Here is a 26,587-nt window from a genome sequence, read left to right as displayed (position 1 = left end):
GAGAAAAACAGCTGAGGGAGAGAGAGAAACAGAAGATAGAGGGGGGAGAGAGGAACATGAGAGAGACGGAGAGTGAGTGAGTCCATGAGGAGTGAGGGACGTGCTAAGAGGCGGTCGGAGGCGCACCGTGCTGACTGGCCTCTCCGCCGGACCCTCTTGGCGGGGGCCACTGGGAGCAGCAGGGTCCAGGGCAGCCATGTCAACAGAGTCCAGCCGAGAGGTCGACGGCCCTCACGGCCTCACGGACAGTAGCCGGCGGTCAGAGGGTCAGCCCTGCCTATTAGCGCCACCCTGACCCCCCTGGCCCAGTGCCAGCGGGTTCATGACCTGTGGTCCTGTTGTGGTAGTGCTAATGTTAAATAGCTAGTCTTGGTTTTTGTGGTAGAAACCAAGTAGACCTAAACTAACATATGGAAGAGCTGTCAATGGCTTTCAAAGGCTTGTTTATTCCGATGTGTTTTACTACATACCCGACGATGCAGTACACACACAGGTTCTACCTATAATGTCCCATGTGAGAAGGGTTTACCAGCTGAATCATATCTACGCCTATACCAGGCATAGTACACACTACCGACATAAAAGAATGCGTCACAATCACAACGCTATACATTTCTTTAGTCATGAGTCAAAGATGGCGATCCAATAATAATAACCAGTTTGGATTGAAACCAACACCCTCCACTCTGACTGGTGATCAAAGCGGGGGACCGAACTCGCTGGGTGTGGATGAGCCCAGACTCGCAGGGCCACTGATGTGCTGCTCTCATTGCAGTGCAGAGAGTGCACGGCCCCTATAGCACATGCATGTCGAGCAGCATGCCGATATATCCGGAGGGAAGACATACTTCAATAACCGTCAGCTTCAAAGACAACGCCTAGGACAGCTGAGTCGTGCTTTAGAGGCAGCGCTGGAAACAGAGACGGGAAGGAGAGAGGGGGGAGGGAGGGAAGGGGAGGGAGGGGAGAGACAGGGGGAGACGGAAGGGGAGAGGGGATAGGGATGATGAGAGGTAGAAGGGGAGAAAGGAGAGAGAGAGGGGGAGAGGAGTGAGATAATGAGAGAGAGAGAGAGAGAGAGAGAGAAGGGGAGAGAGGGGAGAGACAGGGGGAGACGGAAGGGGAGAGGGGATAGGGATGATGAGAGGTAGAAGGGGAGAAAGGAGAGAGAGAGGGGGAGAGGAGTGAGATAATGAGAGAGAGAGAGAGAGAGAGAGAGAGAGAGAGAAGGGGAGAGAGGGGAGAGACGAGGAGAGGAGGAAGGGGAGAGGGGAGTTAGACAACGAGAGAGCGAATGAGAGAGAGGAGTGAGAAAAGACAGATAAGGGGAGAGAGGTGTGAGACAAGGATAGAGAGGAGTGAGAAGGAGAAACAGAAGGGAAGAGGAGAGAAAAAAGGAGGGAGAGAAGGGTGAAGAGGATCGAGACACGGAGAGAGAGGAGAAGAAAAGGGGAGAGAGTGGGAGAGAAGGGGAGAGAGTTGAAAGAGAGCACATGAAAGAGTGAAAGAGAGGGAGGGAAAGAGAAAGGGAGAGAGAGAGAGCATAAGGGGAATGTCAGATTATTCTGGAGATGCTCACTCACTAGCTGTCAGGATGGGAGATGGGAGAAAAGGACTATCAATCTCGTGCTATTGGATTAGGTCATTTAAATGATTTAGCCTCGTCCTGACCCACTTCAGCGCTGCAGAATCTGCCTTATTCATTTACCCTTTACAACATGCTGCAGAGTATGGCCGTTCTGCCATACAAACTAAATAATGAGTTCTCCTAAGCCAAACATTGTTGGAGCACTGAACCTCTACCTACAATTCAACGTTATGGATTTACAAACGTGGAAACACGCATCCCTGTTAGGATTTAGATTGGGAACCACTTTCACACGTTGAAATAAGGATTCAGACGCTGACTCATCCAGCGTCATTCAAGTGGTGATCGGTGTCCTTGTGTTTTAAGTTTAATTTAGTTCAGTACGACATGAGATCACCACGCTAGTTCTACATCAAATACTATTGAGGTATTGTACCGGAAAGGAGTGTAGTGAGTAAGTCTCAAGAGTTAAATGGATACAAATATTTTTCGTATAAATCCGGAATCCTCCGATTTACTGGATGAAAAGTGACACTGACTTGTTTCCATTGTGTCATTTTAATAGAAATATTCCTAATCCCGTAGGTTGGTTTTGTGTAGATATTAGGCTGTTTGGGAGGGATCCACACGGCTCAAATCTCAGCTAAGCCTTTGATTCCTTAAATCCCCGAGGCAACACTTCTGCCGAGTGCTACGGAGCATCACAGAGTGCTATGGAGCGCACCAAAGTGCTACGGAGTGTTACAGAGTGCTATTAAGTGCTACAGATTGTTACGGAGTGCTATGAAACACTACAAAGTGCTACGGAGCGTTACAGAGTGCTATAGAGTGCCACAAGGTGCTACAAAGTGCTATGGAGTGCTACAAAGTGCTATGGAGTGCTACATATTGCTATGGAGTGCTTTGAAGCGCTACAGAGTGCACGAGAGTGTTACGGAGCACTTAACGTTAGGGAGTGTAACTGAGCTGTACAGAGCGTTATGGAGAGTTACAGGTCACTACCGAACGTTACGGAGCGATATGGAGAGATACGGAGCCCAAGAGGGTAACAGGAGTGAGGGAGCGTTCCAGAGGGGTACAGAACATTAGGGAGCATTCCAGAGGAGTACAGAACATTAGGCAGCGTTCTGGAGGGGTACAGGACGTTAGGGAGCTTTCTGGAGGGGTACAGGACGTTAGACAGCGTTCCGGAGGGGAACAGAACATTAGGAAGCGTTCTGGGGGGGTACAGGATGTCGGGGAGCATTCCGGAGGGGTACAGGAGGTTAGGAAGAGGTCCAGAGGGGTACAGGAGGTCAGGGAGCGGTCCAGAGGGGTACAGGAGGTCAGGGAGAGGTCCAGAGGGGTACAGGAGGTCAGAGAGAGGTCCAGAGGGGTACAGGAGGTTAGGGAGAGGTCCAGAGTGGTCCAATGGGGTACAGAGCCAGCGGCCGGGAACAGAGCATTGGAGAGTGTTAAGCAACATTACAGGACGTTCCGGAACATTAGCGAATGTTCCGTACAGTAGCAGAGCGTGATGGAGCAGAATCGGGGTGTTTGAGTGCGCTTGTGCAATTGAGCAATTTCATTTGACATTTACTTCGCCTGCATTGGAACACCCACGGCGCCGAGGAGAAACCGGGGTGTTCGTGGGAGTTCTTATCCAGTGTGAAAAGAACGGCGGTATATCCATCCCTCCAGTTCTCGGGTGGTCGTTCGCACCAGAGGACAGAGCGAACACGCATGTCGTGGTACGATGACGGCGGTGCCGTCTGAGTCAGAGCAGGTGGTCACGATGGAGCGATGAGGGTGGAGGAGGTGAGCTCAGAGCCGGTGGTCATGATGTAGCTGAGACGAGGGTGAGGGAGTTGGGAGTGCGTCGTTCTGCGGATAGTAGCACAGACAGCCGTCGTCACAGAAAGCTCAGAGCTGTTCTCCGTCAAGACGAGCTGAGTACGTCAAACCTACGCATGTGTTTTGTAAGGCCAGGAAGCAGTGAGGGAAATGTGTTGGTAAGCCCACATGCCTTCTGGAGGAAGGTTCTAGATGAAGTCTTTTTAAATCCACGAGAGTGGTGACAACAATATGACCCTGGAGATGGGGGTGAATCGTGGGTTTGTGTGCTGTGTCTTGAAGGCTAAGTGTTTTTGTAAAGGTACATCGTAAGGTAAACATCCTGAATCTTATGAATGATTAATTCTCTGTTTAGTCTGCTCTTTGAAGACAATCCTACGTGCTAGCATTAGCTGACACACTGTAACTCGTTTTGTCCCCAGAGTTGGCGTCTTCGCCCTCCCTGAAGGAAACCCGGGGAATTTTATTGCGTTTAAATCTTTTTATCCTCGTAAATTGGAAGAACCGCAGAATAATCGGACACAGTTCTCCTGTAATGTGACCTTGTGAATGTCTGTGTGTCTTTGCCTGTGTGGGTGTGTGTGTGTGTGTGAGTATGTTTGCGCATGTGTGTGTATTCACTTGTGCCCGTTTGTGTGCCTCAGCACAAGTGTGTGTGTGAGGGCTTGTACTCGCGTGTGTGTGTGTGTGTAATGAACTAATGGCTAAAGAGATCCTGAGGAGAGTGTGTCTGTTCATGGTAACCTTCATGTAGGAGGTCTGTGTTGTGTGTCGTGTCACGGATCGGTGAACACACTGTGTGTGGGTGCGGTTAACGTCTTCTCTGGCTCCCATCCTACAGAACGGATGTCTGGCGGACATTTATGGTTGCTCTTAGCCCGGGCAGGGGGAGCTCAGAGGGACTCAGTCACGACTCTGCTACAGCCGCTCGCTGGCAAAGGCTCGTTAGCAGAGGCTCGCTAACAGAGGCTCATTAGCAGAGGCCCGCGTTATCGTTCAAAGGTAATGAGTCAGAGTGCAATGCTGTTTGTGGAGATTACCGTGTGAGATTGTTCCAGAACATTGTACTGAAATATCCGTCAACGATTGTGACACACTCATTGAAGGCACTGTGTCATTGATTTAAAAAAACAGGATACTCATTCAATAGAGATCAGGACGAATGCTACAGTTCATACAGTGCAATATGATGGAAAATATCCTGGAAAAGTGATAAGCTGGAAAGTGGGGGAACTCTGATTTTGGATAAAGAGTCTCTTCTTCCAAATCGCTCCAGGGCCATCACACCAGCCTCACCACGAGCCAATCACTGAAGACTTCTAGGTTCCAAATCCCGCCTTGTGTACATGACCCTTTATGTTATTTTATCATTAGAACATGAAATCAAGGAGGGTGGGGGCAGGGGGGGTGGCAGCCATCTGCTGCTCGTAGCCAGCTGGCCGGTCGGCTGGTCTGAGGAAGCCACACTCGGTGAGAGCTATGTGTCAGCACACTTCTACACCATAAACACAACAAATCCATACTCAATATTTTCTATAGAAATTTTCATGGATTGTAGTTGTTTTTTATGGATTTCGCCATAAGACATCAAAAACTCATGACGGCTCGCCAATGCGCATCAGCCAATGGGAGGCCGGCGTACGCCCAGTCATTAGTCACCGGCGGACGCGTGTGGATGGGTGTGGAGGCTGCTGAGCCTCCAGCCTCTGAAGCCCTTTGTCCCTCCGCAGGAAAATGCTGCCGGTCTCTAATAGGAGGCGGCTGCACCAGGAAGGCCCTGATGGAGGCCATGAATTATTAATAGCCTTGATTACAATGAAGAATGCTCCTGAATCTATCTGGCCATTTAGAACCAGACCGGGGAGTGTCATGCATTGTGTGGGACGTGGTGCTGTAGAGGGAGAGAGGGAGGGGGGGGGGGGAGAGAGAGAGAGGAAGTGAGAGAGGGAGGGGGAGAGAGAGCTTGTGGAGAGGGAGAGAGAGAGCTAGTGGAGAGAGGAGAGAGAGAGAGAGCTGGTGTGGAGGGAAGAGAGAGCGAGACTTGGTGGGGAGAGGGAGAGAAAGAGAGAGAGAGAGAGAGCTGGTGGGGAGAGGGAAGGCAGGGGAGGGAGAGATGGGAGAGAGCTGGTGGAGAGAGAGAATGAGAAAGAGAGAGAGAGAGAGCTGGTGGAGAGGGAGAAAGAGAGATGGTGGGGAGAGAAAAGAGAGAGAGCTGGTGGGGAGAGGGATGGCAGGGGAGGGCGAGATGAGAAAGGGAATATAAGGCGAGATAAGAGAGGGGAGGTAGGGAGAGATGGGAGAGGGAGAAAGATGGAGGGCGGGGCAAACTGTTCAGCCATCTGTGCTGCAGTGAACTACAAAGGCGAGCAGGGAGTGTGTGTGTGAGAGAGAGAGTGAGTCTGCATCCATTTATCATCTCTTGCAAGTATGTGTACACACTTGCCTTGTGGCTTCATATATTTGCGCATGTGTGCGCGTATGTGTATGTGTGTCTGTGTGCATATGTGTGCGTGTGTGTGAGCATGTGTGCGTGTACGTGTTCGTGTGCGTGTGTGTGCATGCGTGCTCGTGTGTGTTCGTGCATGTGTGTGTCCGTGTGGGTGGGCACGTTGAATGTATGGGTTAGTGTGCGTGTGCACGCATGTGTGTGCGCGCGTGCTTCTGGTCGTGCGCACGAGCGTGTGTATATGTGTGTGTGTGGGGGGGGGGGGGGGGGGGGGGGGGGGGGAACCAGCGAGTGTAACCAGGTGCACCAGTCACATGGCTGCTGCTCCACCAGCACTTCCTGTGAACACAGCCAGGCCGCCGGGGGCGGCGGCGCCGTCTGGGCGTGGAGGAGGAGCCAGGGCAGGCCGTGCCTAAACCCAGAGCCCCCATCATTAACGCTAATAACCGGCCGCCTGTCCGCCAGTGTAGGGGCCGGGGTGTGTGTGTGTGAGAGGTAACAAATGAGAGACAACCCCCCCCACCTCGCTCCCACCACCCCCTGGCCCCCCTTCCTCCACCAAGCCGCCGGGGGTGGGGGGGGGAGGAGCAGAGGTTGCATCATGACGGAGGATGAGGTCATTCTGCAACATCAGGTCGGGACGGAGAAGTGCTGAAATTTTAATAAGGAGCCGTTGAATGATGCGGGAGGAAGATGTAAATGTACAACCTTGGACCCGCAAGGACCTGTCTGGAGTATTTATGGTCATGTCTTCTTCTGACGTGGGCATTGTCTTGGAAAATGTAATGAATTACTGTCTACCACCACTCTGAGAACCAGGTTATTTTACAGAATGTGCACTGGGTTTTATACTGTGACGCTCGATGGAGATTGCACGCACGGATGCACACACACACACACAGACAGATAGTGCACACACACATAGCATGCGCAAGCACACACACACACAAATGCATGCATACGCACACACACACACAGCCCACACACATGCACGCACAAACAAATACGCAGGCACGCCAAAATACACACACAGGCACATACACACACGCATACACACACACACACACTTACACAGACACGCACAGGAGACGGTGCAGGGGGAGCTAGCTCAGCTTCTATAGTGGCTGTTAAGAAGCAGCAGAACAGAATATGAAGAAGCACTCGGAAGGAACCAATCGATGTCTCAGGGTTGGTGTCAACAGACCATAATTAATGATGTGTCTCCGCAGAGCAGTCTGGCTGTTCCTCCTCCTCCTCCCCCCCCCTTCGCTCTCTGTCAGCTCTCTGTGGCAGCCGAGCCCCGTGTGGGGCTGTGTTACCCAACACGACGCAGGGCCACCTCAGCACTTCAGAGACTCAGCGCCCAGCCACTGAGTATTAACTCAGTATTAACCCAGTATGAGGCCAGTGTCAGCCGTCCAATCAGGGTGGCACCAGGAAGTAGGGGAGCCGCATCGTCGTGGTAACCGTGTGGATTCAGGAGCGTTATTGGGAGGAGAACTGGGAGAGGGTGGGAGGGGGTGGTTAATTTGTTCCCCTTGGGGACAGAGGATGGGAGATGCTAGTACTGCTATAATATTCACATTCATAATCTGATTTGTATTGTCATTACTGCTTTGGATTCTACAGCAGTACAAGCAAGCGATAACACAGGGTTCAAGTGATTCAGAGAGTAGATTGGTGTGAACGCAGATCACGGCTGTAGTACAATTCAATTCAAAATTGATCCTTGGGAAAAAAAGATAAGACAGGGTATCAAAAACGTATTAAATTAACCATTTTTTTATATCTCTCAGTTCAACAAGCAATTTTTTTCATGAGTCTGAGCAAATTACTTCTTAAATCCACAGCAAAATTATTCTAATTTGTTTGACCTTACCATCCCTTCGCACTTTCTTAAAGGTGCAATGTGTGTGATTTGGCTGAATCACTCCTCCACACTCCCGTAGGGGGCAGCATATTACCAGAGGGTGGGGTTGTCCACCCCTACTGTAGAAATTAGCTAACTTAGCAAGCCTTCTAAGACTATTAGTAACCTGGGACAATTAGCTACCTTCATAAGCTATAGCCAAATAGCTACCGTTAGCATAAACAGCTTTTGATTTACTAGAAGAAAAGTACACACTTCATTCCTTTACTGGCTTACAGTCTGTCTTCTCATATTTGCTCAAGACCATGCGACACGGGCACACTGATGGTGTGAAGCCATAGCAGTAGCTCCAGCAGCAGAAGTAGCATTAGTAGCAGCAGCAGCAGCAGTAGTACAGAAGTAGCAGCAGTGAGAGTACCAGTAGCGGTAGCATTAGCATTAACCGTAGCAATAGTAGCAGTAGGCTACCAGTAGTGGTAGCATTAACAGTAGCAATAGTAGCAGTAGCAGTACCAGCGGTGGAAGCGTTGGCATTAGCAGCAGCAATAGTAGCAGTACCACTAGCAGTAGCATTAGCAATAGTAGCAGTATCAGTATCGGTATTATTAGCATTAGCAGTACCAATAGTAGCAGTACCAGCGGTATCAGTGGTCAGCAGGAAGACCTAGTAACAAAGGGAAACAACATAGGAATAAACAGTACTGCTCATTAGTGGTTATCTGGGGAGGGAGATGGGGAGATTGGGTGTGTGGGCCCTCTACGCTGGAGGTCAGGGCCCCGGGCTCCTGATGGAGGGCTATTGATTGGAGGGGGGAGCAGGCGATACAGTTGCAGGCGAGCGGCATTGATTTTCCGCAACTGCAAAGAGGGGAGAGAACAGCCGAGAGGAGGCCAGGGAGCTGTCAGGTTATCGTCTCAAATATCCGGAAGAAGTTTCCTATTTTTCCTTCTGTGGCAGTACTGACCTTCCATGAGTCAAATAGAGACATCTATTTATTATTATTATTATTAATTATGAATTATCTACGTAAGCTGCTGGCTCAGCAGCGACCGGACGCTGGGGGTCGTCTGGAGCCCTTCCATCCCGGGCTGAGCGCACGTTCCACAGGAGACCGGACTAATCTGATCAGGAGGAGGTCTGGCCCTATCTGGCCCGGCCGTGACGTCCCTCGGTGTAATCTGTTGTATGGGAGCCACTCAAACTGCAACCCTCCTGCGGTTACAGTGCCGCGCAAAACGCTCCTGTGTTTGATGAGCACGCACCCGGTATATATATGTAGACACCGCTGCACTTATTATTGTTATTTTAGATTCCCCCCCGTCGGGTTCAATGGACTTTGTGAAACGCGTGATCTTCAGGGCTAATTATTTATTGTATATATTTGTTGTATTTTCTGAATGAATTTTAAGTAGAACTTCAAACGCAGTAGCAAGCAGAGGCGCTGCTTTGATCCCGGAATCGCGCTCCCTCGCGCTCCCCCTTCCCGCCCTTTGGGCATCTTCCTTCTAATTGGCTCAGCGTTGCTCATCTCAGCTGTCAGTCTGTCTGTCTGCCCGTCTGTCAACAGGAGAATATTAAAACCCGATGACAGCGTATGTTGCCAGATTGGGACAGATTTCCCTCTCAATCTGGTGACACCCTGTCATCTCTCACATCCACGAGGGGCTCATCGGCCAGTGTTGCCAGATCGGGTGGGAAATCGGGCCCAATCTGGCAACACCGCCCGATGAGCCCACGGTGGATGTGAGACATGAAGGGGGTGTCATATCGCAGCCTTCCAGGCTTGGGCAGTTGATAGGATTATTTATTATTATCTGGGATCATTCTGTCCAAACATGCCCTCGCTTTCCATTTTTGTTTTAGCCTCGCAGTGACTGTGGTTTACCGTTTCACGATCATGTTGTACACGCACTCGGGCTTAACCGTACTTAACACTACTACATATCCATAGTTAACGTTCTTTAGCTAAATCATTTGAGGTGTGCTCATCTATAAAGAGATGTTCCGTCCGTGTTGGTGCTATGTGTAGAGCATTGTCCTCTCTTTCTCTCCCTCTCTCTCGCTCTCTCTACCCCTCTCTACCTCTCTGTGTTAATGTAGTGAAGTGGCCGGGCGGTCAATGAGCTAGTATTAACACCTGACTCCAGCTGCTGTTTGTTCCTGTGTGTGCATGTGCGTGTGTGTGTGTGTGTGTGTGTGTGTGTGTGTGTGTGTGTGTGTGTGTGCCTGTGTGTTAGATGCGTGTGTGCATCGGCGTGTTTGTGCGTCTACGTTTATGGATCGTGTGTGTGTGCTTTTGCGTTTATGAGTGTGTGTGTGTGTGTGTGTGTGTGTGTGTGTGTGTGTGTGTGTGCGTCTGCGTCCGCGCGTGCGTGTGTGTCCCCCGAGTCCTCCTCCAGGCAGGGGGAAAGTATCCCTCCCTGATCGATCCAACCCTCCTCGCAGCCCCGGCTACAGGGTTGTCCTGCTGCTCGGTGTTTACCGCTCTTTAATGTTCACTTCCTCTTAGAATTCACCCCTTGTAAACATTCATCAGATCTAAAGGCCCCTTACTTCAAATGCTCCGGCAGCCTGCTTATTATTGAGCTCGCCGTGTGCCTCCGGTAGACCTTAACGCATGCCAAAGTGTTTCACAACTCTTTAACAACGCTTCCCCGCCGCTGTGGTTTTCCGCGGTGTAGATTTCAACCGTTTTTTCCCACAGTTTGTGTTTTGAGAAAGGAGACGACGTCTCACTCAGAGGCCCTCTCTCCCCTCCCCTGTGTTCCCCTTCCCAGGCACTGGCCGCCGCTGAGCTGAGCGGCCCAGGAGCCCCAGCCATGGCCGAGGTGAACGGGCCTGGGCGCCCCCTGGTGGCCGAGCCGCAGATCGCCATGTTCTGCGGGCATCAGCTCCTCCACATGAACACGGAGACGGCCCAGTGGGAGCCCGACCCCCAGGGGCGGCAGGGCTGCTTCACGCTGCCCAGCCAGATCCTGTCTTACTGCCAGGAGGTAAGGCTCCCAGCAGCGAACGCCTCAGAAACTCAACCCCAGAGGACGGTCATGAACACCGGTGCTGGATCGATACCACTAACGTCAGCTTTATCACAATTAGAATCTCTAATGGCGGAGTACTTAGTTGTATCACGGGGCTGGCTCCGGACGGGTGCAGCACCTCTCAGCGGGCGGTGTAACCGTAGACGTAGCGGCCAGGGTGATGGAGCACGGCAGCGACGAATTAAATCATTTAAATCACGTTTTCTTCGTTTCTAACCCTGGGTTCGTTTTGTGCTCCTGTCCTGTCTTATATATGGATGTTGCTATATATAATGAAGGGGTTCTGGTATTCTGGAAATATTTCTTAAATATTTCCTGAATATTTGTTTGCCGCTATGCCTCTCTCTTCCCCCTGTTACCTGATGTGTGCTCGTCGTGGTATGTAAATGGTTAGTTTGTTTGCGAAGGCACTCAGATAGGCATAGACATATTGGAAAGTGTGTCCGGGCGCCACCTGGTGGCTCATTCAGACACTGCACTTCCACTAAAATAGATCATGGGCTTCAATTGACGGTAATGCGATTAGCTCTGCATTATAATTCCTGATTGCTTTTTCCACAAAAGCCTTCATTTTCACTGACATTTGGGAAGAAAGCATCAGAGCATTCAGACCCTCTGCCAAATCCATTACAATATTAAGCCCTGCTGTGGTTTTGTGCGACAAATATTGGACTTGATTTTAATTTAAACTAGTCAAATGTAAAATGAGGTATATTGAAAAATGAGGATATTCAATAGTTATTATGAATTACAATTAGTTGAGTTAGTGGAGCCGTTTTCTGCCATGTTATAGCATGTTGTACCATGTTGTACCATACTGTACCATGTTCTAGCATACTGTACCATGTAATACCATGTTATACTGTCTGCACCATGTTATAGCATACTGGACATTGTTATAGCATACTGTACCATGTTATAGCCTAATGTACCATGTTATGACTTGTTAAACCAGACTGTACCATGTTATAGCATGGCTTGTTTACAGACCTTGTCCCCTCAGAGGGTGAGAATACGTTGCAAGACTCTCTCCTTTGTCTCCCCCCCCACACCCATCCATAATCTCTCCTTACTCCTCTCCTAATACCTTTACAAATCCCCCCCCCTCCCTCCCTCCTATCCTCATTCCCTCCTGCTCTGTCTGTCCTTCTGCCTCTGTTTTTCTGTCTGTCTGTCCGTCTGTGCGTTTGTGTGTGTGTGCATTTGTGTGTGTGTGTGTGCATTTGTGTGTGCATTTGTGTGTGTGTGTGCATTTGTGCGTGTGTGTGTGTGTGTGTGTGCATTTGTGCGTGTGTGTGTGTGTGTGTGTGTGTGTGTGTGTGTCCAGATGTACCCCGCTCTCCAGATCTCCCACGTGGAGGAGTCCTCCAGCCCGGCCACTATACCAGCCTGGTGCAAGAAGGGGTGGGGCCACTGCCAGACACGCCCCTTCATCGTGCTGCCCTACCGTTGCCTAGGTAACGACCCTGCGCTGTAACAGATTCAATCATTAAAAAACTGGACATCTGAAAATATCGTTTAGAACTTCAATGTGAACCGTAACTAACATAACATTGCAAAAGTTTTTTTTTATCAATTCAATAATACTGCATCAATTAGTGTGCTTACATGATCAAATATGTGCTTTATTTGTACCCTCACACTATACACAGCACAAGCTCAGACGTCTTTATACAACTCTCTCTTCTTCTTTTTCTCTCTGGCGTAAATGAGCACGTCGTGACCTCGTGACCTCGACACACGTACCGTACTCTCGGTTGGAACACTCTGCTCCCCTGCTGCTGTAGTCCTAGTCCTGATTTCCTATAAATCCCTGGCATGTTGTGCTGACTCACAGCTGTGCTATTCTCCCAGGAATGCAGGAAAAAAACAAGGGACTGATAACAGCAGGGCTTATTCTGAGAAACTCTGCATCTTTGCAGAACAGACTGTTCCTGCTTATCAACCTTGGGTTTTTGTTCGGTTTCGTTCTAATTGGTGCTAAATCTACTGATGGGACTCCAGTGGGATTCAGCATTCGTCATCCTCCCTGTGTTTTGGTAGTGAGGAACTTTGTCCTGACAAACAGAGAGACAAACACTGAGGGTCAGCAGCCTCCCGTCTCTCCCCTCGGTGGCCTTTCCTTGGTGAGGTTCTGCTCTGTGGACCAGAGCGGACCACAGCAGCAGACAGCGTGCATCTTTAGATACTGGACTTGATTCTGACTGATATTCTGACCCTCTCTCTTCAACCTCCTACTGCGTCTTATCAGTTTAAATGTTCTCATTCATAATTGTTATGTGCCTCGGTTGTGCTCATCTAGCTGAAGAGTCCATTTGTGAATGGTCAGTTAACCAATATCATCCGGTTCCCTTGCTTTCTTTCTCTTCTGTTTTACTCTCATTCTACCAACTGAGCCTCCTATCCTCCATCTTGCATCATTATAACGATCCACACTTCCTATTGATGAACATATGAATAATAATAATAATTATTATTATTATTATGCATGGTTTAAGTGCACTTAACACATCCATCAATCTCAATCTCCCTCCCTCTCTCTCTCCGCCTCTCTCTCCCTCTTTCCCTCCCCTCTCTCCCTCTCCTTCTCTCTCTCCCTCTCTCTCTCCCCCTCTCTCTCCCCCCTCTCTCCCTCTCATTCTCTTTCTCCCTCTCTCTCTCCCCCTCTCTCTCTCGCTCTCTCCCCCCTCTCTCTCTCTCTCTCCCCCTCACTCCCTCTCTCTCTCCCCCCCTCTCTCCCTCTCCCTCCCTCTCTCGTCCCCAGTGGGCGAGTATGTGAGCGAGGCCCTTCTGGTTCCTGACCGCTGTCGCTTCCTGCACCAAGAGCAGATGGACACGTGTGAGACCTACGTGTTCTGGCACAACATCGCCAAGGAGGTCTGCATCCATGGCTTGTACATTATATAGATTATATTGTAACTCCTGTGGAAAGATAAGTCACCAGGGAGGTATACACTGTGTGACACCTATATTGTTAGCCTCATCGCATAATTACCTTAAAAATGCCATTAAAAAAAACTGTCATATTTTAAAGTTCATCATCTCGTATTTAGCGTCAAAGTCATATAGATGACTTGGCAGACAATGGTTATGTAAAAAGCATTCTGATTGGCTTAGGATGCAGTCAATGAGGCCCAATGAATCAGCAGTATTAGGGGAGTAGAGTTATTCAGTGCTTGGCACTTGGTTCTATGAACATCCCTACTGTACCGACAGCGATACATTGTTGTTTCTCTTCATTCTGGCAAATGTACTTGTTGTAAGTCTTTGGATAATAGCGTCTGCTGAATGCCCTAAAGGTAAATGTAAATAATGATAGCGATATGGTCCCATGGATGAGACTTGAAGGTGTAGCTGCTCTGCTCCATCAGGCCTGCACTGCCGACGCCCTGGAGCTCCATAGTTACGGGATGCTGTTGCCGTGCGGGGAGCGTTACCGGGGGGTGGAGTATGTGTGCTGCCCGGGCCGCGGCGCCACCGCCGCCGCCAGCAGCAAGGGGGACGCCGAGGGAGGGGAGGGGCCCCCCACCGGGAGCCAGACGCTCACACTGCCGGCCCCCGGGAAGACCAACTCTGTGTAAGAGACTCTGCGCCACCACACCATGGATGGAGACAGAACACCTATATATGGCCTCTGTCTGGTCTGGCTATGTGTGATAGAATGAGGCTGATCTCACGTCGGAGATAAATACAACCAACCTCAGGTCTGGTTTATATATGACAGAACAAGGCTGACCTCAGGTCTGGTCTAGAGGCTGACCTCAGGTCTGGTTTAGACACGAGGCTGACCTCAGGTCTGGTCTAGAGGCTGACCTCAGGTCTGGTCTAGAGGCTGACCTCAGGTCTGGTTTAGACACGAGGCTGACCTCAGGTCTGGTCTAGAGGCTGACCTCAGGTCTGGTTTAGACACGAGGCTGACCTCAGGTCTGGTTTAGACACGAGGCTGACCTCAGGTCTGGTCTAGAGGCTGACCTCAGGTCTGGTCTAGAGGCTGACCTCAGGTCTGGTTTAGACACGAGGCTGACCTCAGGTCTGGTCTAGAGGCTGACCTCAGGTCTGGTTTAGACACGAGGCTGACCTCAGGTCTGGTTTAGACACGAGGCTGACCTCAGGTCTGGTCTAGAGGCTGACCTCAGGTCTGGTCTAGAGGCTGACCTCAGGTCTGGTTTAGACACGAGGCTGACCTCAGGTCTGGTCTAGAGGCTGACCTCAGGTCTGGTCTAGAGGCTGACCTCAGGTCTGGTTTAGACACGAGGCTGACCTCAGGTCTGGTATAGACACGAGGCTGACCTCAGGTCTGGTCTAGAGGCTGACCTCAGGTCTGGTCTAGAGGCTGACCTCAGGTCTGGTTTAGACACGAGGCTGACCTCAGGTCTGGTCTAGAGGCTGACCTCAGGTCTGGTTTAGACACGAGGCTGACCTCAGGTCTGGTCTAGAGGCTGACCTCAGGTCTGGTTTAGACACGAGGCTGACCTCAGGTCTGGTTTAGAGGCTGACCTCAGGTCTGGTTTAGAGGCTGACCTCAGGTCTGGTCTAGAGGCTGACCTCAGGTCTGGTCTAGAGGCTGACCTCAGGTCTGGTTTAGACACGAGGCTGACCTCAGGTCTGGTCTAGAGGCTGACCTCAGATCTGGTCTAGAGGCTGACCTCAGGTCTGGTTTAGACACGAGGCTGACCTCAGGTCTGGTCTAGAGGCTGACCTCAGGTCTGGTCTAGAGGCTGACCTCAGGTCTGGTTTAGACACGAGGCTGACCTCAGGTCTGGTATAGACACGAGGCTGACCTCAGGTCTGGTCTAGAGGCTGACCTCAGGTCTGGTCTAGAGGCTGACCTCAGGTCTGGTTTAGACACGAGGCTGACCTCAGGTCTGGTCTAGAGGCTGACCTCAGGTCTGGTTTAGACACGAGGCTGACCTCAGGTCTGGTCTAGAGGCTGACCTCAGGTCTGGTTTAGACACGAGGCTGACCTCAGGTCTGGTTTAGAGGCTGACCTCAGGTCTGGTTTAGAGGCTGACCTCAGGTCTGGTCTAGAGGCTGACCTCAGGTGGTGTGTTGGTCCAGGGCGGTGAAGGTGACCTCCACCCCTCCCAGCCCCTCCACGGACGTGGATGACCTGGAGGAGGAGGGTGATGCAGTGGAGGAGGAGGAGGAGGAGGAGGAGGAGGTGGAGGAGGAGGAGGAGGAGGAGGATCAGGTGGACGAGGCGGAGGAGGAAGAGGAGGTAGAGGAGGAGGAGGAGGTCGGGGAGAAGCCGCCGGTGAAGGAGCCAGAGGAGTATGACTACCCCATCGACTCAGGGCCGTACCAGGCCTCGGACTACCTGGACTCTTTCTACTACGAGAAGGGCCAGGGCCACAAGCCCACCGCCTCCCCCCCGCTGACCAGAGGAGACAGCTGTGAGTGCACCGCCTCCCACCTGCTCCTCAACATGCTCTCTCTCTGGCTCTATCTGTCTCTCTCTCTGTCTCTGTCTCTCTCTCTCTCTCTCTCTCCCTCTCTCTCTCAGACTCTCTCTCTCTCTCTCTCTCTCCCTCTCTCTCTCAGACTCTCTCTCTCTCTCTCTCTCGCTCGCTCGCTCTCTCTCTCTTTCTTTTTCTCTCTCTCTAACTTTCTCTCTCTCTCTCTCCCTCTTTCTTTTTCTCTCTCTCTAACTTTCTCTCTCTCTCTCTCTCTCTCCCTCTTTCTCTCTTTTTCATCCATGCATAAACAGGACTGAGTGTCCCATGGGTACAGTAACCATAACATCTTTCCTTAGTGATGATCTGGCAGAGGGTATATTATATAAATATTAGATATTAGACACAGTATGCTGTACTCCTAGAAGCACTTACATCAGCTCAGTCTTTAATGGACGAACTCTGTGATCATTTGATATATAGATCAATAACATAGATAGATAGTCAAATAGGAAATGCCATGATCAATAGTTAACAGTGATGTGGCTTGTGATACATAAAACAACGGGTTTCATGTTACTACTATAACGGGAATATTATGATGAGCTAAATGTCATTATATTGAAGCATTGTTTGTTTAACTTAATATGAAAATAATTTATCCACATAATAAGGATGTAATCTATCCACATAATAACATTGAATTATATCAATATAATAACATTATAATCTAATATAATATAACCTATCAGCATAATCTAATCTACATCCTGTCCTCCACAAATCAACTTCCTGTTCTCACGGCCCTCAAACCAAAAACCTCAACCTGTATTCTTGTTTTCTCGACTTCCTCCCTGCAGTGCCGACCGCTCGTCCCACCGACGGCGTGGACGTGTACTTCGAGATGCCCGGCGACGACAGCGAGCACGCCAACTTCCTGCGCGCCAAGATGGACCTGGAGGAACGCAGGATGAAGCGCATCAACGAGGTGAACTTCAGAGCACACTGCCTGCTGGGGATCTGGGTCGAGGTCTCCTGTTTCCACCCCCAGACCCCAGAGTCTGGGTCCCACAGGCTGGGCCACATCCTGCCTTCACAGCGTTCGTGATATTCAGGACATTCACAGGGTTCATGAAGTTGAAAGGGGCTATATGCAAGGTTTAGGAGTTCAAGCTCAAGCGCAAGGCTACATTTTGGAAAACATGAACCTCTTCGGCCTCTCTCTGAACCCACACTCTAAAAGTGAAGCTCTCTTTTGGATTTAACCTGAGATTTAACATGAGATTTAACTGAAGATTGAACATGAGATTTAACATGAGATTGAACCAAAGATTGAATATGAGATTTATCATGAGATTTAACAGAAGATTGAACATGAGATGTAACATGAGATTTGCCAGGAGATTCATCATGAGATTCAACATGAGATTAAACAGAGCATCACAGTGACATCACAGTGACACCGTGGGACACCCAGTGACATCACGGTGACGTTATCTCTTTCAGATCATGAAGGAGTGGGCCGAGGCAGACAATCAGTCCAAGAACCTCCCCAAGTCCGAAAGGCAGTCGCTAAACGAGGTAGTCCCTACCTCTCTTTCTCACTTATCTCTCTCTCATTCATCTCTACCTCATGTATCGCCAACCCAATTATCCCTCCTCTCTCATCTCCTCTCTCCTCTCCAATCTAATCTCTACCCTCTAACCTCTCTACTCTCTCTCCTCTCTCCCCTCTCCACTCTAACCTCTCCTCTCCGCTTTCCTCTCTCTCCTCTAACCTCTCTCCTCCCTCCTCTAACCTCTCTCCTCTCTAATCTCCCTCCTCTCTCCTCTAACCTCCCTCCTCTCCCCTCTAACCTCTCTCCCCTCTCCCCTCTCCTCTCTAATCTCTCTCCTCCCTCCTCTAATCTCTCTCCTACCTCCTCTAACCTCTCTCCTCTCCCCTCTAACCTCTCTCCCCTCTCGTCTCTCCTCTCTAATCTCTCTCCTCCCTCCTCTCCTCTCTCCTGTCTCCTCCCTCCTCCCTCCTCCCTCCTCCCTCCTCTCGCTCCAGCACTTCCAGACGGTGCTGCAGACCCTTGAGGAGCAGATCGCCGGCCAGAGGCAGAAGCTGGTGGAGACCCACCTGGCCAGGGTGGTGGCCACGCTCAACAACAACAGGCGCATGGCGCTGGAGAGCTACCTGACCGCCGTCCAGACAGCGCCCCCGCAGGTGAGGAGGCCTCACTGCAAGGCTTGAAATGTAGACCCTGGGCCAAACCCAGGGTCCTCATCCTCTACACACCCAGATAACATCTAGTTTCCATAAGTTAACATTATTAAAACCAGAGTCAATGTCGCCTTGCAGCGAAACGTCAGCAGACATAAACTCAGCTTTTAAATTATAAATGATGATGTTAAAAAGGGCACTAATCATACCTTGTATGCAAAGTCTGATTGGCCTTCTCTGTATGTACACAGGCTGTATGATTGTTTTCGAAATTCTATTGGAAATTGTCTAATTCACTCACTATGAAATCCCGAAACTGTCTTTTCATTGGGAAAATCGTGCGTTTTTGTTTGTACGAAACCAGAATGTATACGTATGTTTAATGCTGCCCTCGACGCCAGGTCTCTCTTGGAAAAGAGATTGAAAAAAAAAAAAATTCTGATAAGTTAAGGAATAGGAAGTGCCGATCAAGGAGAGCCAGGCCCTCCTTGGTGCTGAAAGACCCTAACCCTAGCCCCTGTGTTGTGTGTCCCTAGCCGGAGCGCGTGCTGCAGGCCCTGAAAAGGTACATGGCCGCCGAGCAGAAGGACCGCCGCCACACGCTCAGACACTACCAGCACATCGAGGCCGTGGACCCCCAGAAGGCCGAGCAGATGAAGTTCCAGGTCTGCTGCGTCAGCTCCCACTGCGTTTGTTAGACCCTGAATGAGACATTAAGGCTAGCCAAACTGGCTGTTTCTGTGCTACAGTGCTAATGCTATAATTGCTGTGATAGCAATATAGCTAATGCTAGCTAAGTGCTAGCTAATTGCTAATAGGTAATGCTATTATTGGTATAAAAGCAATATAGCTAAAGTTAGCTAAATGCTAGCTAATAAATAATGCTATTACTGCTCTAATAGCAATATAGATAATGCTAGATAAATGCTAGCTAATAGTTCATGCTATTACTGCTATAATAGCTTTATCATAATGCTAATGCTACATATACCGTGGTTATGGTTATTGACGGTTAATAATGGTTAGTTATTAAAATGATTCCACTGGAGCTCCTTTGTAGCTATAGCGATCAGAGTGTACAAAAGAAAAAAACCTACTTTAACATACGTTAGATCGTCTGAAACGAGGGTCAGCTCAATGACTGTAAGAGGCCATTGTTTCCCCCCTGCAGGTGTACACACACCTCCACGTGATAGAGGAGAGGATGAACCAGAGTCTGGCTCTGCTCTACAAAGTCCCCCTGCTGGCAGACGAGCTGCACCACGACATCCGTAAGCTACCTTATGCTAACCCTGCGTCTGTGAAACATCATGCTAGCCCTGCATCGGTAACCTCTTTAATAGTTGAATAAGCAATGTGTGCACATCTGATATCAAAACAACCAGACCGCAATGTCGTAAATTATGGACATTGTAATCTGATGCCCCCCCCCCCCCCCCCCCCAAAAAAAAGAAAAGCTAAACTATGTCTTGCAACACTTAGCTCATATCCACTCCGGCCATGAAGAGAATTAGTCGCTTATATATGGCTGAGTAGTAGTTGTAGAGCAGTGACAGCATTGTAAGTAAAACATCAGATCCTTACTTAGCATTCGATCCTTAGCATTATATCCTTTGCATAATATCCTGAGCAGAAGATCCTTAGAATAAGATCCTTAGCATTAGATGCTAAGGATAATATTCTCAGCATAAGATTCTTAGCATACATTTCTTAGCGTTACAGAACCGGTGCCATTCCTATTTTATGAAAGTGTTTATTTCCCCAAAAATGACTTTTTAAAATGTAGACATTTAGCAGATGCTTTTGATAGGCTGAGGGGACCAACCGGTGTGTCTGAGAACCAACCCGTTCAGTGGTATCTCTCTCCCCTGGCTGAATGTCGTTTGTATGTTTCGCCGTGGTTCAGAGGAGCTGGTGAAGGCGGAGCGGGGAGACATCAGCGAGCTGATGACCACTTCCTTCTCTGAGACGCGCACCACAGAGGAGCTACTTCCTGCCGAGAGCGAAGAGGAGAAGGACGACGAGGAAGAGGAGGAGCGGGCCTTCCAGAACAGGCCCTACCCTCCCCGCATTGGTACATACACACACACGCACACACACACAAACGTACACATACACACACAAACAGATACATACACATACACACATACTGTCTCTCAAACACACACACATACACACACACACACAATTTAGGCCTAACCCTAAACCCAGACCCAAACACACACCCACACAAACATATACACACTCCCCCTCACACTCCCAGTCACACACAAACACACAGACACACACACACACAAACACACACACACAATGTTCAACTACAAAGTGCTTAATCATTGACTCATGAAATGAGTTCTCTCTTTCTCTGTGTTTTTCCACTCCATCACACTATTCTCTCCATAGAACCTCAGCCCAATAAGAAAGGTGAGTCCCATATCCCCTTTAGTTCCTTACACTGCTCTGTTGCTGTGTTCTCACAGAACAAACTATAACCACTCAAAGTCATTCCACTTTGAACGTCAGCTGATCAATGTCTCCGTCGTTGTCCCAGTGTCGGCCATCGAAGAGTACGATTACACCACATCCGAAAGAGCCCCTACCTACGAATACGAAGAGAAGGTACACCACTGAACAGGGCATTAATAGGTCATCCTGTCACCCTGAATACAGGCTGAACTCCAAATGTTTCCCTAAAGATCCAACACGTTCCACCTCCTTCATAATGCATACCCCCTCTCCCTCTCTCCATACCGCAGATCAACACCTCAGTGGAGCTAAAACAGGTTGTCTACAAGTCTCCAGAGATCCAGAGAGATGAGTTGGTAAGTGTCCCTAACCCGCTCGTCAACCCTTTCTCGATTGGTCTAAACAATAGCTCATACGTCGAAGGCCCACAAACCGCGTGTGTGCCGAGCGCTGCGACGCTCACCTTTGTTTCTGACCCTCCCTTGTTCCCATAGCAACCGGATGCCCTGGAGACGTTTAACCGCGGCGCCATGGTGGGACTGCTGGTGGTGGCGGTGGCCATCGCCATGGTGATGGTGATCAGCCTGCTGCTGGTGCGCAGGAAGCCCTACGGCACCATCAGCCACGGCATCGTGGAGGTAGGCGCTCCGAACAATAACCACTAACACTGCCGTCACCACACCGCACCGACGTCCTTGTAGCTTCCGATCACGAAATCGCAACACCTGCCAAAATATCTCGATAGCGGTCGTCCTGAAACTGCAGCCTCCTGGGATTGCTGGCAGGAAACAGGGAAGAGGGATATGCACACACACACACCCACACACACACACAAACACACGCACACACACACACTGGCGCCGTTGACGCAACTCAAAGGGAAACAGGGCCTAATGCACTCATTCTGGTACTGAGTACTGGTACTGATTAAATGGGGTGTAGTTGGCCTCAGGCGACCAAGAGGTCATTGCGACCTCTTAGTCACAATTTCCTTCACAGAGTGCCCTATTCATGGGAAAGTAAGTCTTATTTAATTGTATTTCATGGTAATAAATCACCAAAACCACAGCTTGCATCATCGTCTCTTTATGGGGATGCCCTTGGTCTCACTCAAATCAACGTTTGTCATGTACAAACCACTCTGTGTTCGGTGAGTCTCTGACACTTCAGGCGGCATGTGGCTCAGGAGGTAGAGTGGGTTGTCTGGTAACTGGAAAGTTGCTAGTTCGTCCCCGGGCTCCTCCTAGCTGAGTGTCGAGGTGTCCCTGAGCAAGACGCCTCACCCTAACAGCTCCCGACGAGCCGGCTGTTGCCTTGCGTGGTGGACTCCGCCGTCGGTGTGTGAATGTGTGCATGAATGGGTAAATGTTAGGCAATATTCTAATGCATTTTGAGTGGCCACTGGTTATAAAAGCGCTGTATGAATCCAGTCCATCACCTTGAACAATGAACCGCTCTTGCAGGTGGACCCCATGCTGACCCCGGAAGAACGCCAGCTCAACAAGATGCAGAACCACGGCTACGAGAACCCAACCTATAAGTTCTTCGAGCAGATGAGCTAAGGGGCCCAGCTTTTCTCCCCGCTGGTCGTCATCTCCTTTAGTCATTTATATTACCCCCCCTCCCCCCCCCACCACCTCCAGCCCCTCCCTCCTGTAACCCCTCCTCCCCTCCCCCCTCCTCCCCTCCCTTATTGACCCCCTCCCTCCCTCCTCCACCAGGGGGAGCTCCAACAACCACCCCCCCCCCTTCCACGTTGTAGTTATCATTCATGCTACTTTAAGGTTTCTCGGGTAAACCCGGAGGCCAATGTAATTGTAAATGGACCCGCCCATCGTCACCTGAAATGATCATCATCTCTGCCCTCTGAGGAGAGACACACCGGACCGACAGTTAAACACACTCAAACTAAAGAAGTGTTCATGTTGACCAGTTAAACACATTAAAATGACATGTTAACCTAATGTTGAAACAGTGCCACTCATCCTTAAGGACATGTTAGTGTTGAACCGTTTAACGCTTTAGAGTAAAATACATTTTTGTTCATTAGTAAGGTTGTTGTTAAAATAATTATGTACTGAAGCTGAAAATATGTGTTTGTATAGTTGAGTGTGAATGAGAAAGTGAGTGTAAAACTCACCTAGCGTAGCTGAGAGACTAGCAGCGATAAGAAGATACATCGTCAAGTCAAACCCACAAATTAGAGCTTACATCTCACTTCTCTGAGCCATGTGGTGGATTAACTCTTAGACTACAACATTTCTATGAAGTTAACCGTGTTCAGTTTGAGTGTATGAGACACCTAAGTTGGCTATTGATTCAACGTATAGTTAAGCCGATGATAAAATAACATCCAGTGAAATGTTTTTGGTGGTATTTACAACATTGGGCTCTCTGTGCTTGTGACTTACTGAAGCTGTCATTGGATCATTAATATATCACTTAGTTGTTGATCGTTTTTTTTATTCTTCATCCTGCTGCCTGAAGACCTGTAAAACAAAAATACCCACAAGTCCATTGTTTTATTGAACGCATGACAATTTGGTGTACGATACTGCTGTATTTGTGTTGTTCCTGTTATTGCTTTTCGAGGAATTTGGAAACGTCACCATTCCAAAACAAAGTGTAAATAACGTAGGCCGAAAAAATAAGCGTACCAGTAGACTATAATTATTATACATATGATTTGTATGATTTGTTCGCATTGTGTAATGGAAAAAAAAAGACGAAAAAAATGAAAACAAAAGTGCTGTTCTGAGAGGGAGAAACATTTCTCCTAACATGGCTGATTGCAAACGGACTGTTGTAAAAACCAGCACAACGACACAGTTACTTCTGACTGAATGTACTTAGGGAGAAGCGGTGAGACTCACCTTTTGATTTGGAGTAGTTGCGTCCCGTGCATCGTAGAAACCCCCCCACACACGTAGTAGTAGTAGTAGTAGTAGTGCAGCCCACCTCGGGCCCCCCCCCACCCGACCCCAGAGAAGGTCCTGCATGCCTGCGGGCCCCGGGTCCTGGACCGTGGCACCAGGGGGTCCGTAGCATCCCCTGGAGGTAACCCGTGTCCCTCTGACACGAGCATTGGCGCGTCACAAGGCGTGGTCGGGCTCGGTCGGCCATAGCGACGGCCCCACCCGATGTTCCGCGGAACGATCAAACCCATGGTTCACGTACGAGAATAAGAGGCGAACGTGGGGGACAAAAAACGTTTCATTGCTTAATTTGGGGCTTTCCAACACTGAGAGCCATGGTGTGTGGCGGTGCTCTCCGAGCGAGCTCCACAGCCCCCAGCCCATCGACTCGTAGGAACTCGTAGTGACTCACACCTGATGATCGAATAGAAAACCGACAAGCGACGTGTACTGACGCTGTCCATCCCCCGCAGTGAATCAAAAGGGGCTCTTTTTAAAAACCAGCTAGCGCTATCCGCTGATTGGTCGGTTGACCTCGTCGCTCGAGGGAAGGCCTTCTGTTGTTATTGTTGATGATGCAACGACCTCCGATTCATTTGGTCCGATAAACAATCGAGAGAATCTTAATTCCATTCCTACGTTCAGCCTTTAATCATAACCGTTTGGGTGGTTGGGAGGGGGGGGGGGGGGGGTATTTTTCTTCCCACGTTGTCATAGTCACCTTATAAGCCGGAATAATCATTTGGTTAGGGCTGCATCATCACTTCATTGATCAGGATCACGACAGAGAAAGGGAGGAAATCATTCTTGTATAATTTGTACAGCTTCGTTAGTGAATGAAAATGTATCACAGTGTACTTCAGTGGATCTTGCATTGATACTGAAGGGATAGCTGAGAATAAGCTTGCCTATTTTATCCCCTAACCACCGACGGTTTCCTACCAGCATTTAGCAGACGTAGAACGGTGTATATTGTAGTTCAACAACAGCGTATATTGTAGTTCAACTATTGTTTATTGTAGTTCAACAACAGCGTATGTTGTAGTTCAACTATGGATTATATTGTAGTTTAACTACGGCCTATGTTGTAGTTTAACTACGGTGTATATAGTAGTTCAACAACAGCGTATGTTGTAGTTAAACTACAGCGTATGTTGTAGCTCAACAACAGCGAATATTGTAGTTCAACAACAGCGAATATTGTAGTTCAACTACAGCGTATGTTGTAGTTAATCTATGGTGTATATTGTAGTTTCACTACGGCGTATGTTCTAGTTCAACTACGGCGTATATTGTAGTTCAACTATGGCGTATATTGTAGTTAAACTATGGTGTATGTGATAGTTTTACTCACATTTGTATGTTTGTCCTGTCAAATTCAATACTCCTTTTTGATTGCTGTTCTCTTCCTTCCCCGATGAAATATAACAGTAGTTATTACAATTTTAATTGCTGCATTATTGCCTTTTACAATGCTGTGTTTTGGATGTAATTAATATGTATTTTTTATTTATATGTAATAATAAATTGGATCAAGGGTCAAGCATTTGCAACTGTACTGTAGAATATAGAACTGTATATTAAATCATACAACGTTGACCTTGTGAAACCGAACAGGTCGAGAGCCGCCATCTAATTGAAAAGGTAAAAAGCACAACTCCAGAAATTAAACTAATAGAACGTGTGTGCAGGCTGCTAACAGGCTGCTCACAGGAAAACCAAACTCTCCGGTGAAGCCGCGTCTCCTCTGTCTGCTTCCTCCAAGCCATCCATGGTATAGAGATGTCCTTTTTTGGCTCATGAAAACCAAAAACAATCTCTAGAGATTACCCATTTGGCAAAATTGTTCATGTAATTGTAATAGCAACAGATATTAAACACTGAAATGTGAGGATGCTCTTCAAAAATGTAATAAAATTTACAAATGGCCCATGAAACACTTTTTGCCATTTGTTTTCTTATCACAGTCTCCCACACTCCTCGCTCCCATCATGATCCCTGAAGTGTCAATGTGGATTGTTCCCGGTTCACTGAAACGTCTCCGGATCTGACTTCACTTAAAAAGTTCATAACCATGGAAAAGTGTGCACATAGCATTGGATCCAATGTGGGATCTGTGATAATGTTTTCAAACTAACACCCAGAAAATAGAGACAGGTGGAAGTTCCCATCAACATCATCTCGGATGAGGCAGCCCTTGTTGGTGTAATACCCTCCTACACCTTCTCTCAGCGGTTCAGGAGTGACAGACGTCAAAAAAGTCCACTTTATCTCTATGGCCAATTTCCTTCGTCACTATTTTGTAAGCCGTTAACTGTTTACGTTTGAGGACATTCACAACAAGAAAATATCACTTTGGCGAGGGATACACATGATATAAAACAATATTAATTATACAAAAATATCATACCTTACAATATATGAATTAATATCCATTTATAGATTTATGGTTTTAATTGAGTTGCCAGAAAAGTTGATGCCTTTATTGATATTAAGAAGCGGACATGGCTTTAAAGAAGGCGAGATAAAACTAGGGTAGGCTATTTGATAATATTATGGGTACTGTCGTTTCTAAGGCGGTCCGTTAATATATCGCTTCGTTAACGGTATACAATATAGGGCCTACTTTATTTGCACTTTATTTGATTGTTGGATGAGGCTCACAGAGCCTGATTAACAACTAACACAAACCTCCGGGGCAAAAACAAGGACATCCAGAAAGCATAAAGCACCACCAGCAGTGTTACCAGATTGGGCCAGCTTTCCTGCCCAATCTGGCAACCCTGGCTGCAGCGCGCTGCCGCCAGTTCGCATGAGAGGCTGCCCGG

The 26,587-nt window shown here is 48.7% G+C and overlaps 1 protein-coding gene across 1 annotated transcript in view; it reads left to right on the top strand.

The window, feature by feature from the left end:
* Positions 1-25,682, top strand: part of aplp1 (amyloid beta (A4) precursor-like protein 1) — a 35,896-nt gene extending 10,214 nt beyond the window's left edge. The window contains exons 2-17 of the mRNA XM_079756176.1: positions 10,516-10,731; positions 12,104-12,233; positions 13,541-13,653; positions 14,148-14,353; positions 15,835-16,169; positions 17,030-17,157; positions 17,676-17,750; positions 18,223-18,381; positions 18,915-19,043; positions 19,550-19,649; positions 20,285-20,452; positions 20,782-20,802; positions 20,930-20,997; positions 21,135-21,200; positions 21,339-21,482; positions 22,308-25,682. Coding sequence (XP_079612302.1) covers positions 10,516-10,731; positions 12,104-12,233; positions 13,541-13,653; positions 14,148-14,353; positions 15,835-16,169; positions 17,030-17,157; positions 17,676-17,750; positions 18,223-18,381; positions 18,915-19,043; positions 19,550-19,649; positions 20,285-20,452; positions 20,782-20,802; positions 20,930-20,997; positions 21,135-21,200; positions 21,339-21,482; positions 22,308-22,406 — 2,157 coding nt within the window. The 3' untranslated portion in view covers positions 22,407-25,682. The remainder of the gene's footprint in view (positions 1-10,515; positions 10,732-12,103; positions 12,234-13,540; positions 13,654-14,147; positions 14,354-15,834; positions 16,170-17,029; positions 17,158-17,675; positions 17,751-18,222; positions 18,382-18,914; positions 19,044-19,549; positions 19,650-20,284; positions 20,453-20,781; positions 20,803-20,929; positions 20,998-21,134; positions 21,201-21,338; positions 21,483-22,307) is intronic.
* The last annotated feature ends 905 nt before the right edge of the window (positions 25,683-26,587 follow it).

This window comes from Pollachius pollachius (assembly GCF_949987615.1).
Source record: "Pollachius pollachius genome assembly, chromosome: 1".
Lineage (NCBI taxonomy): Eukaryota > Metazoa > Chordata > Actinopteri > Gadiformes > Gadidae > Pollachius > Pollachius pollachius.
The sequence above is the reverse complement of the archived record's forward strand: the minus strand, read 5'-3'. Positions and strand labels throughout refer to the sequence as shown.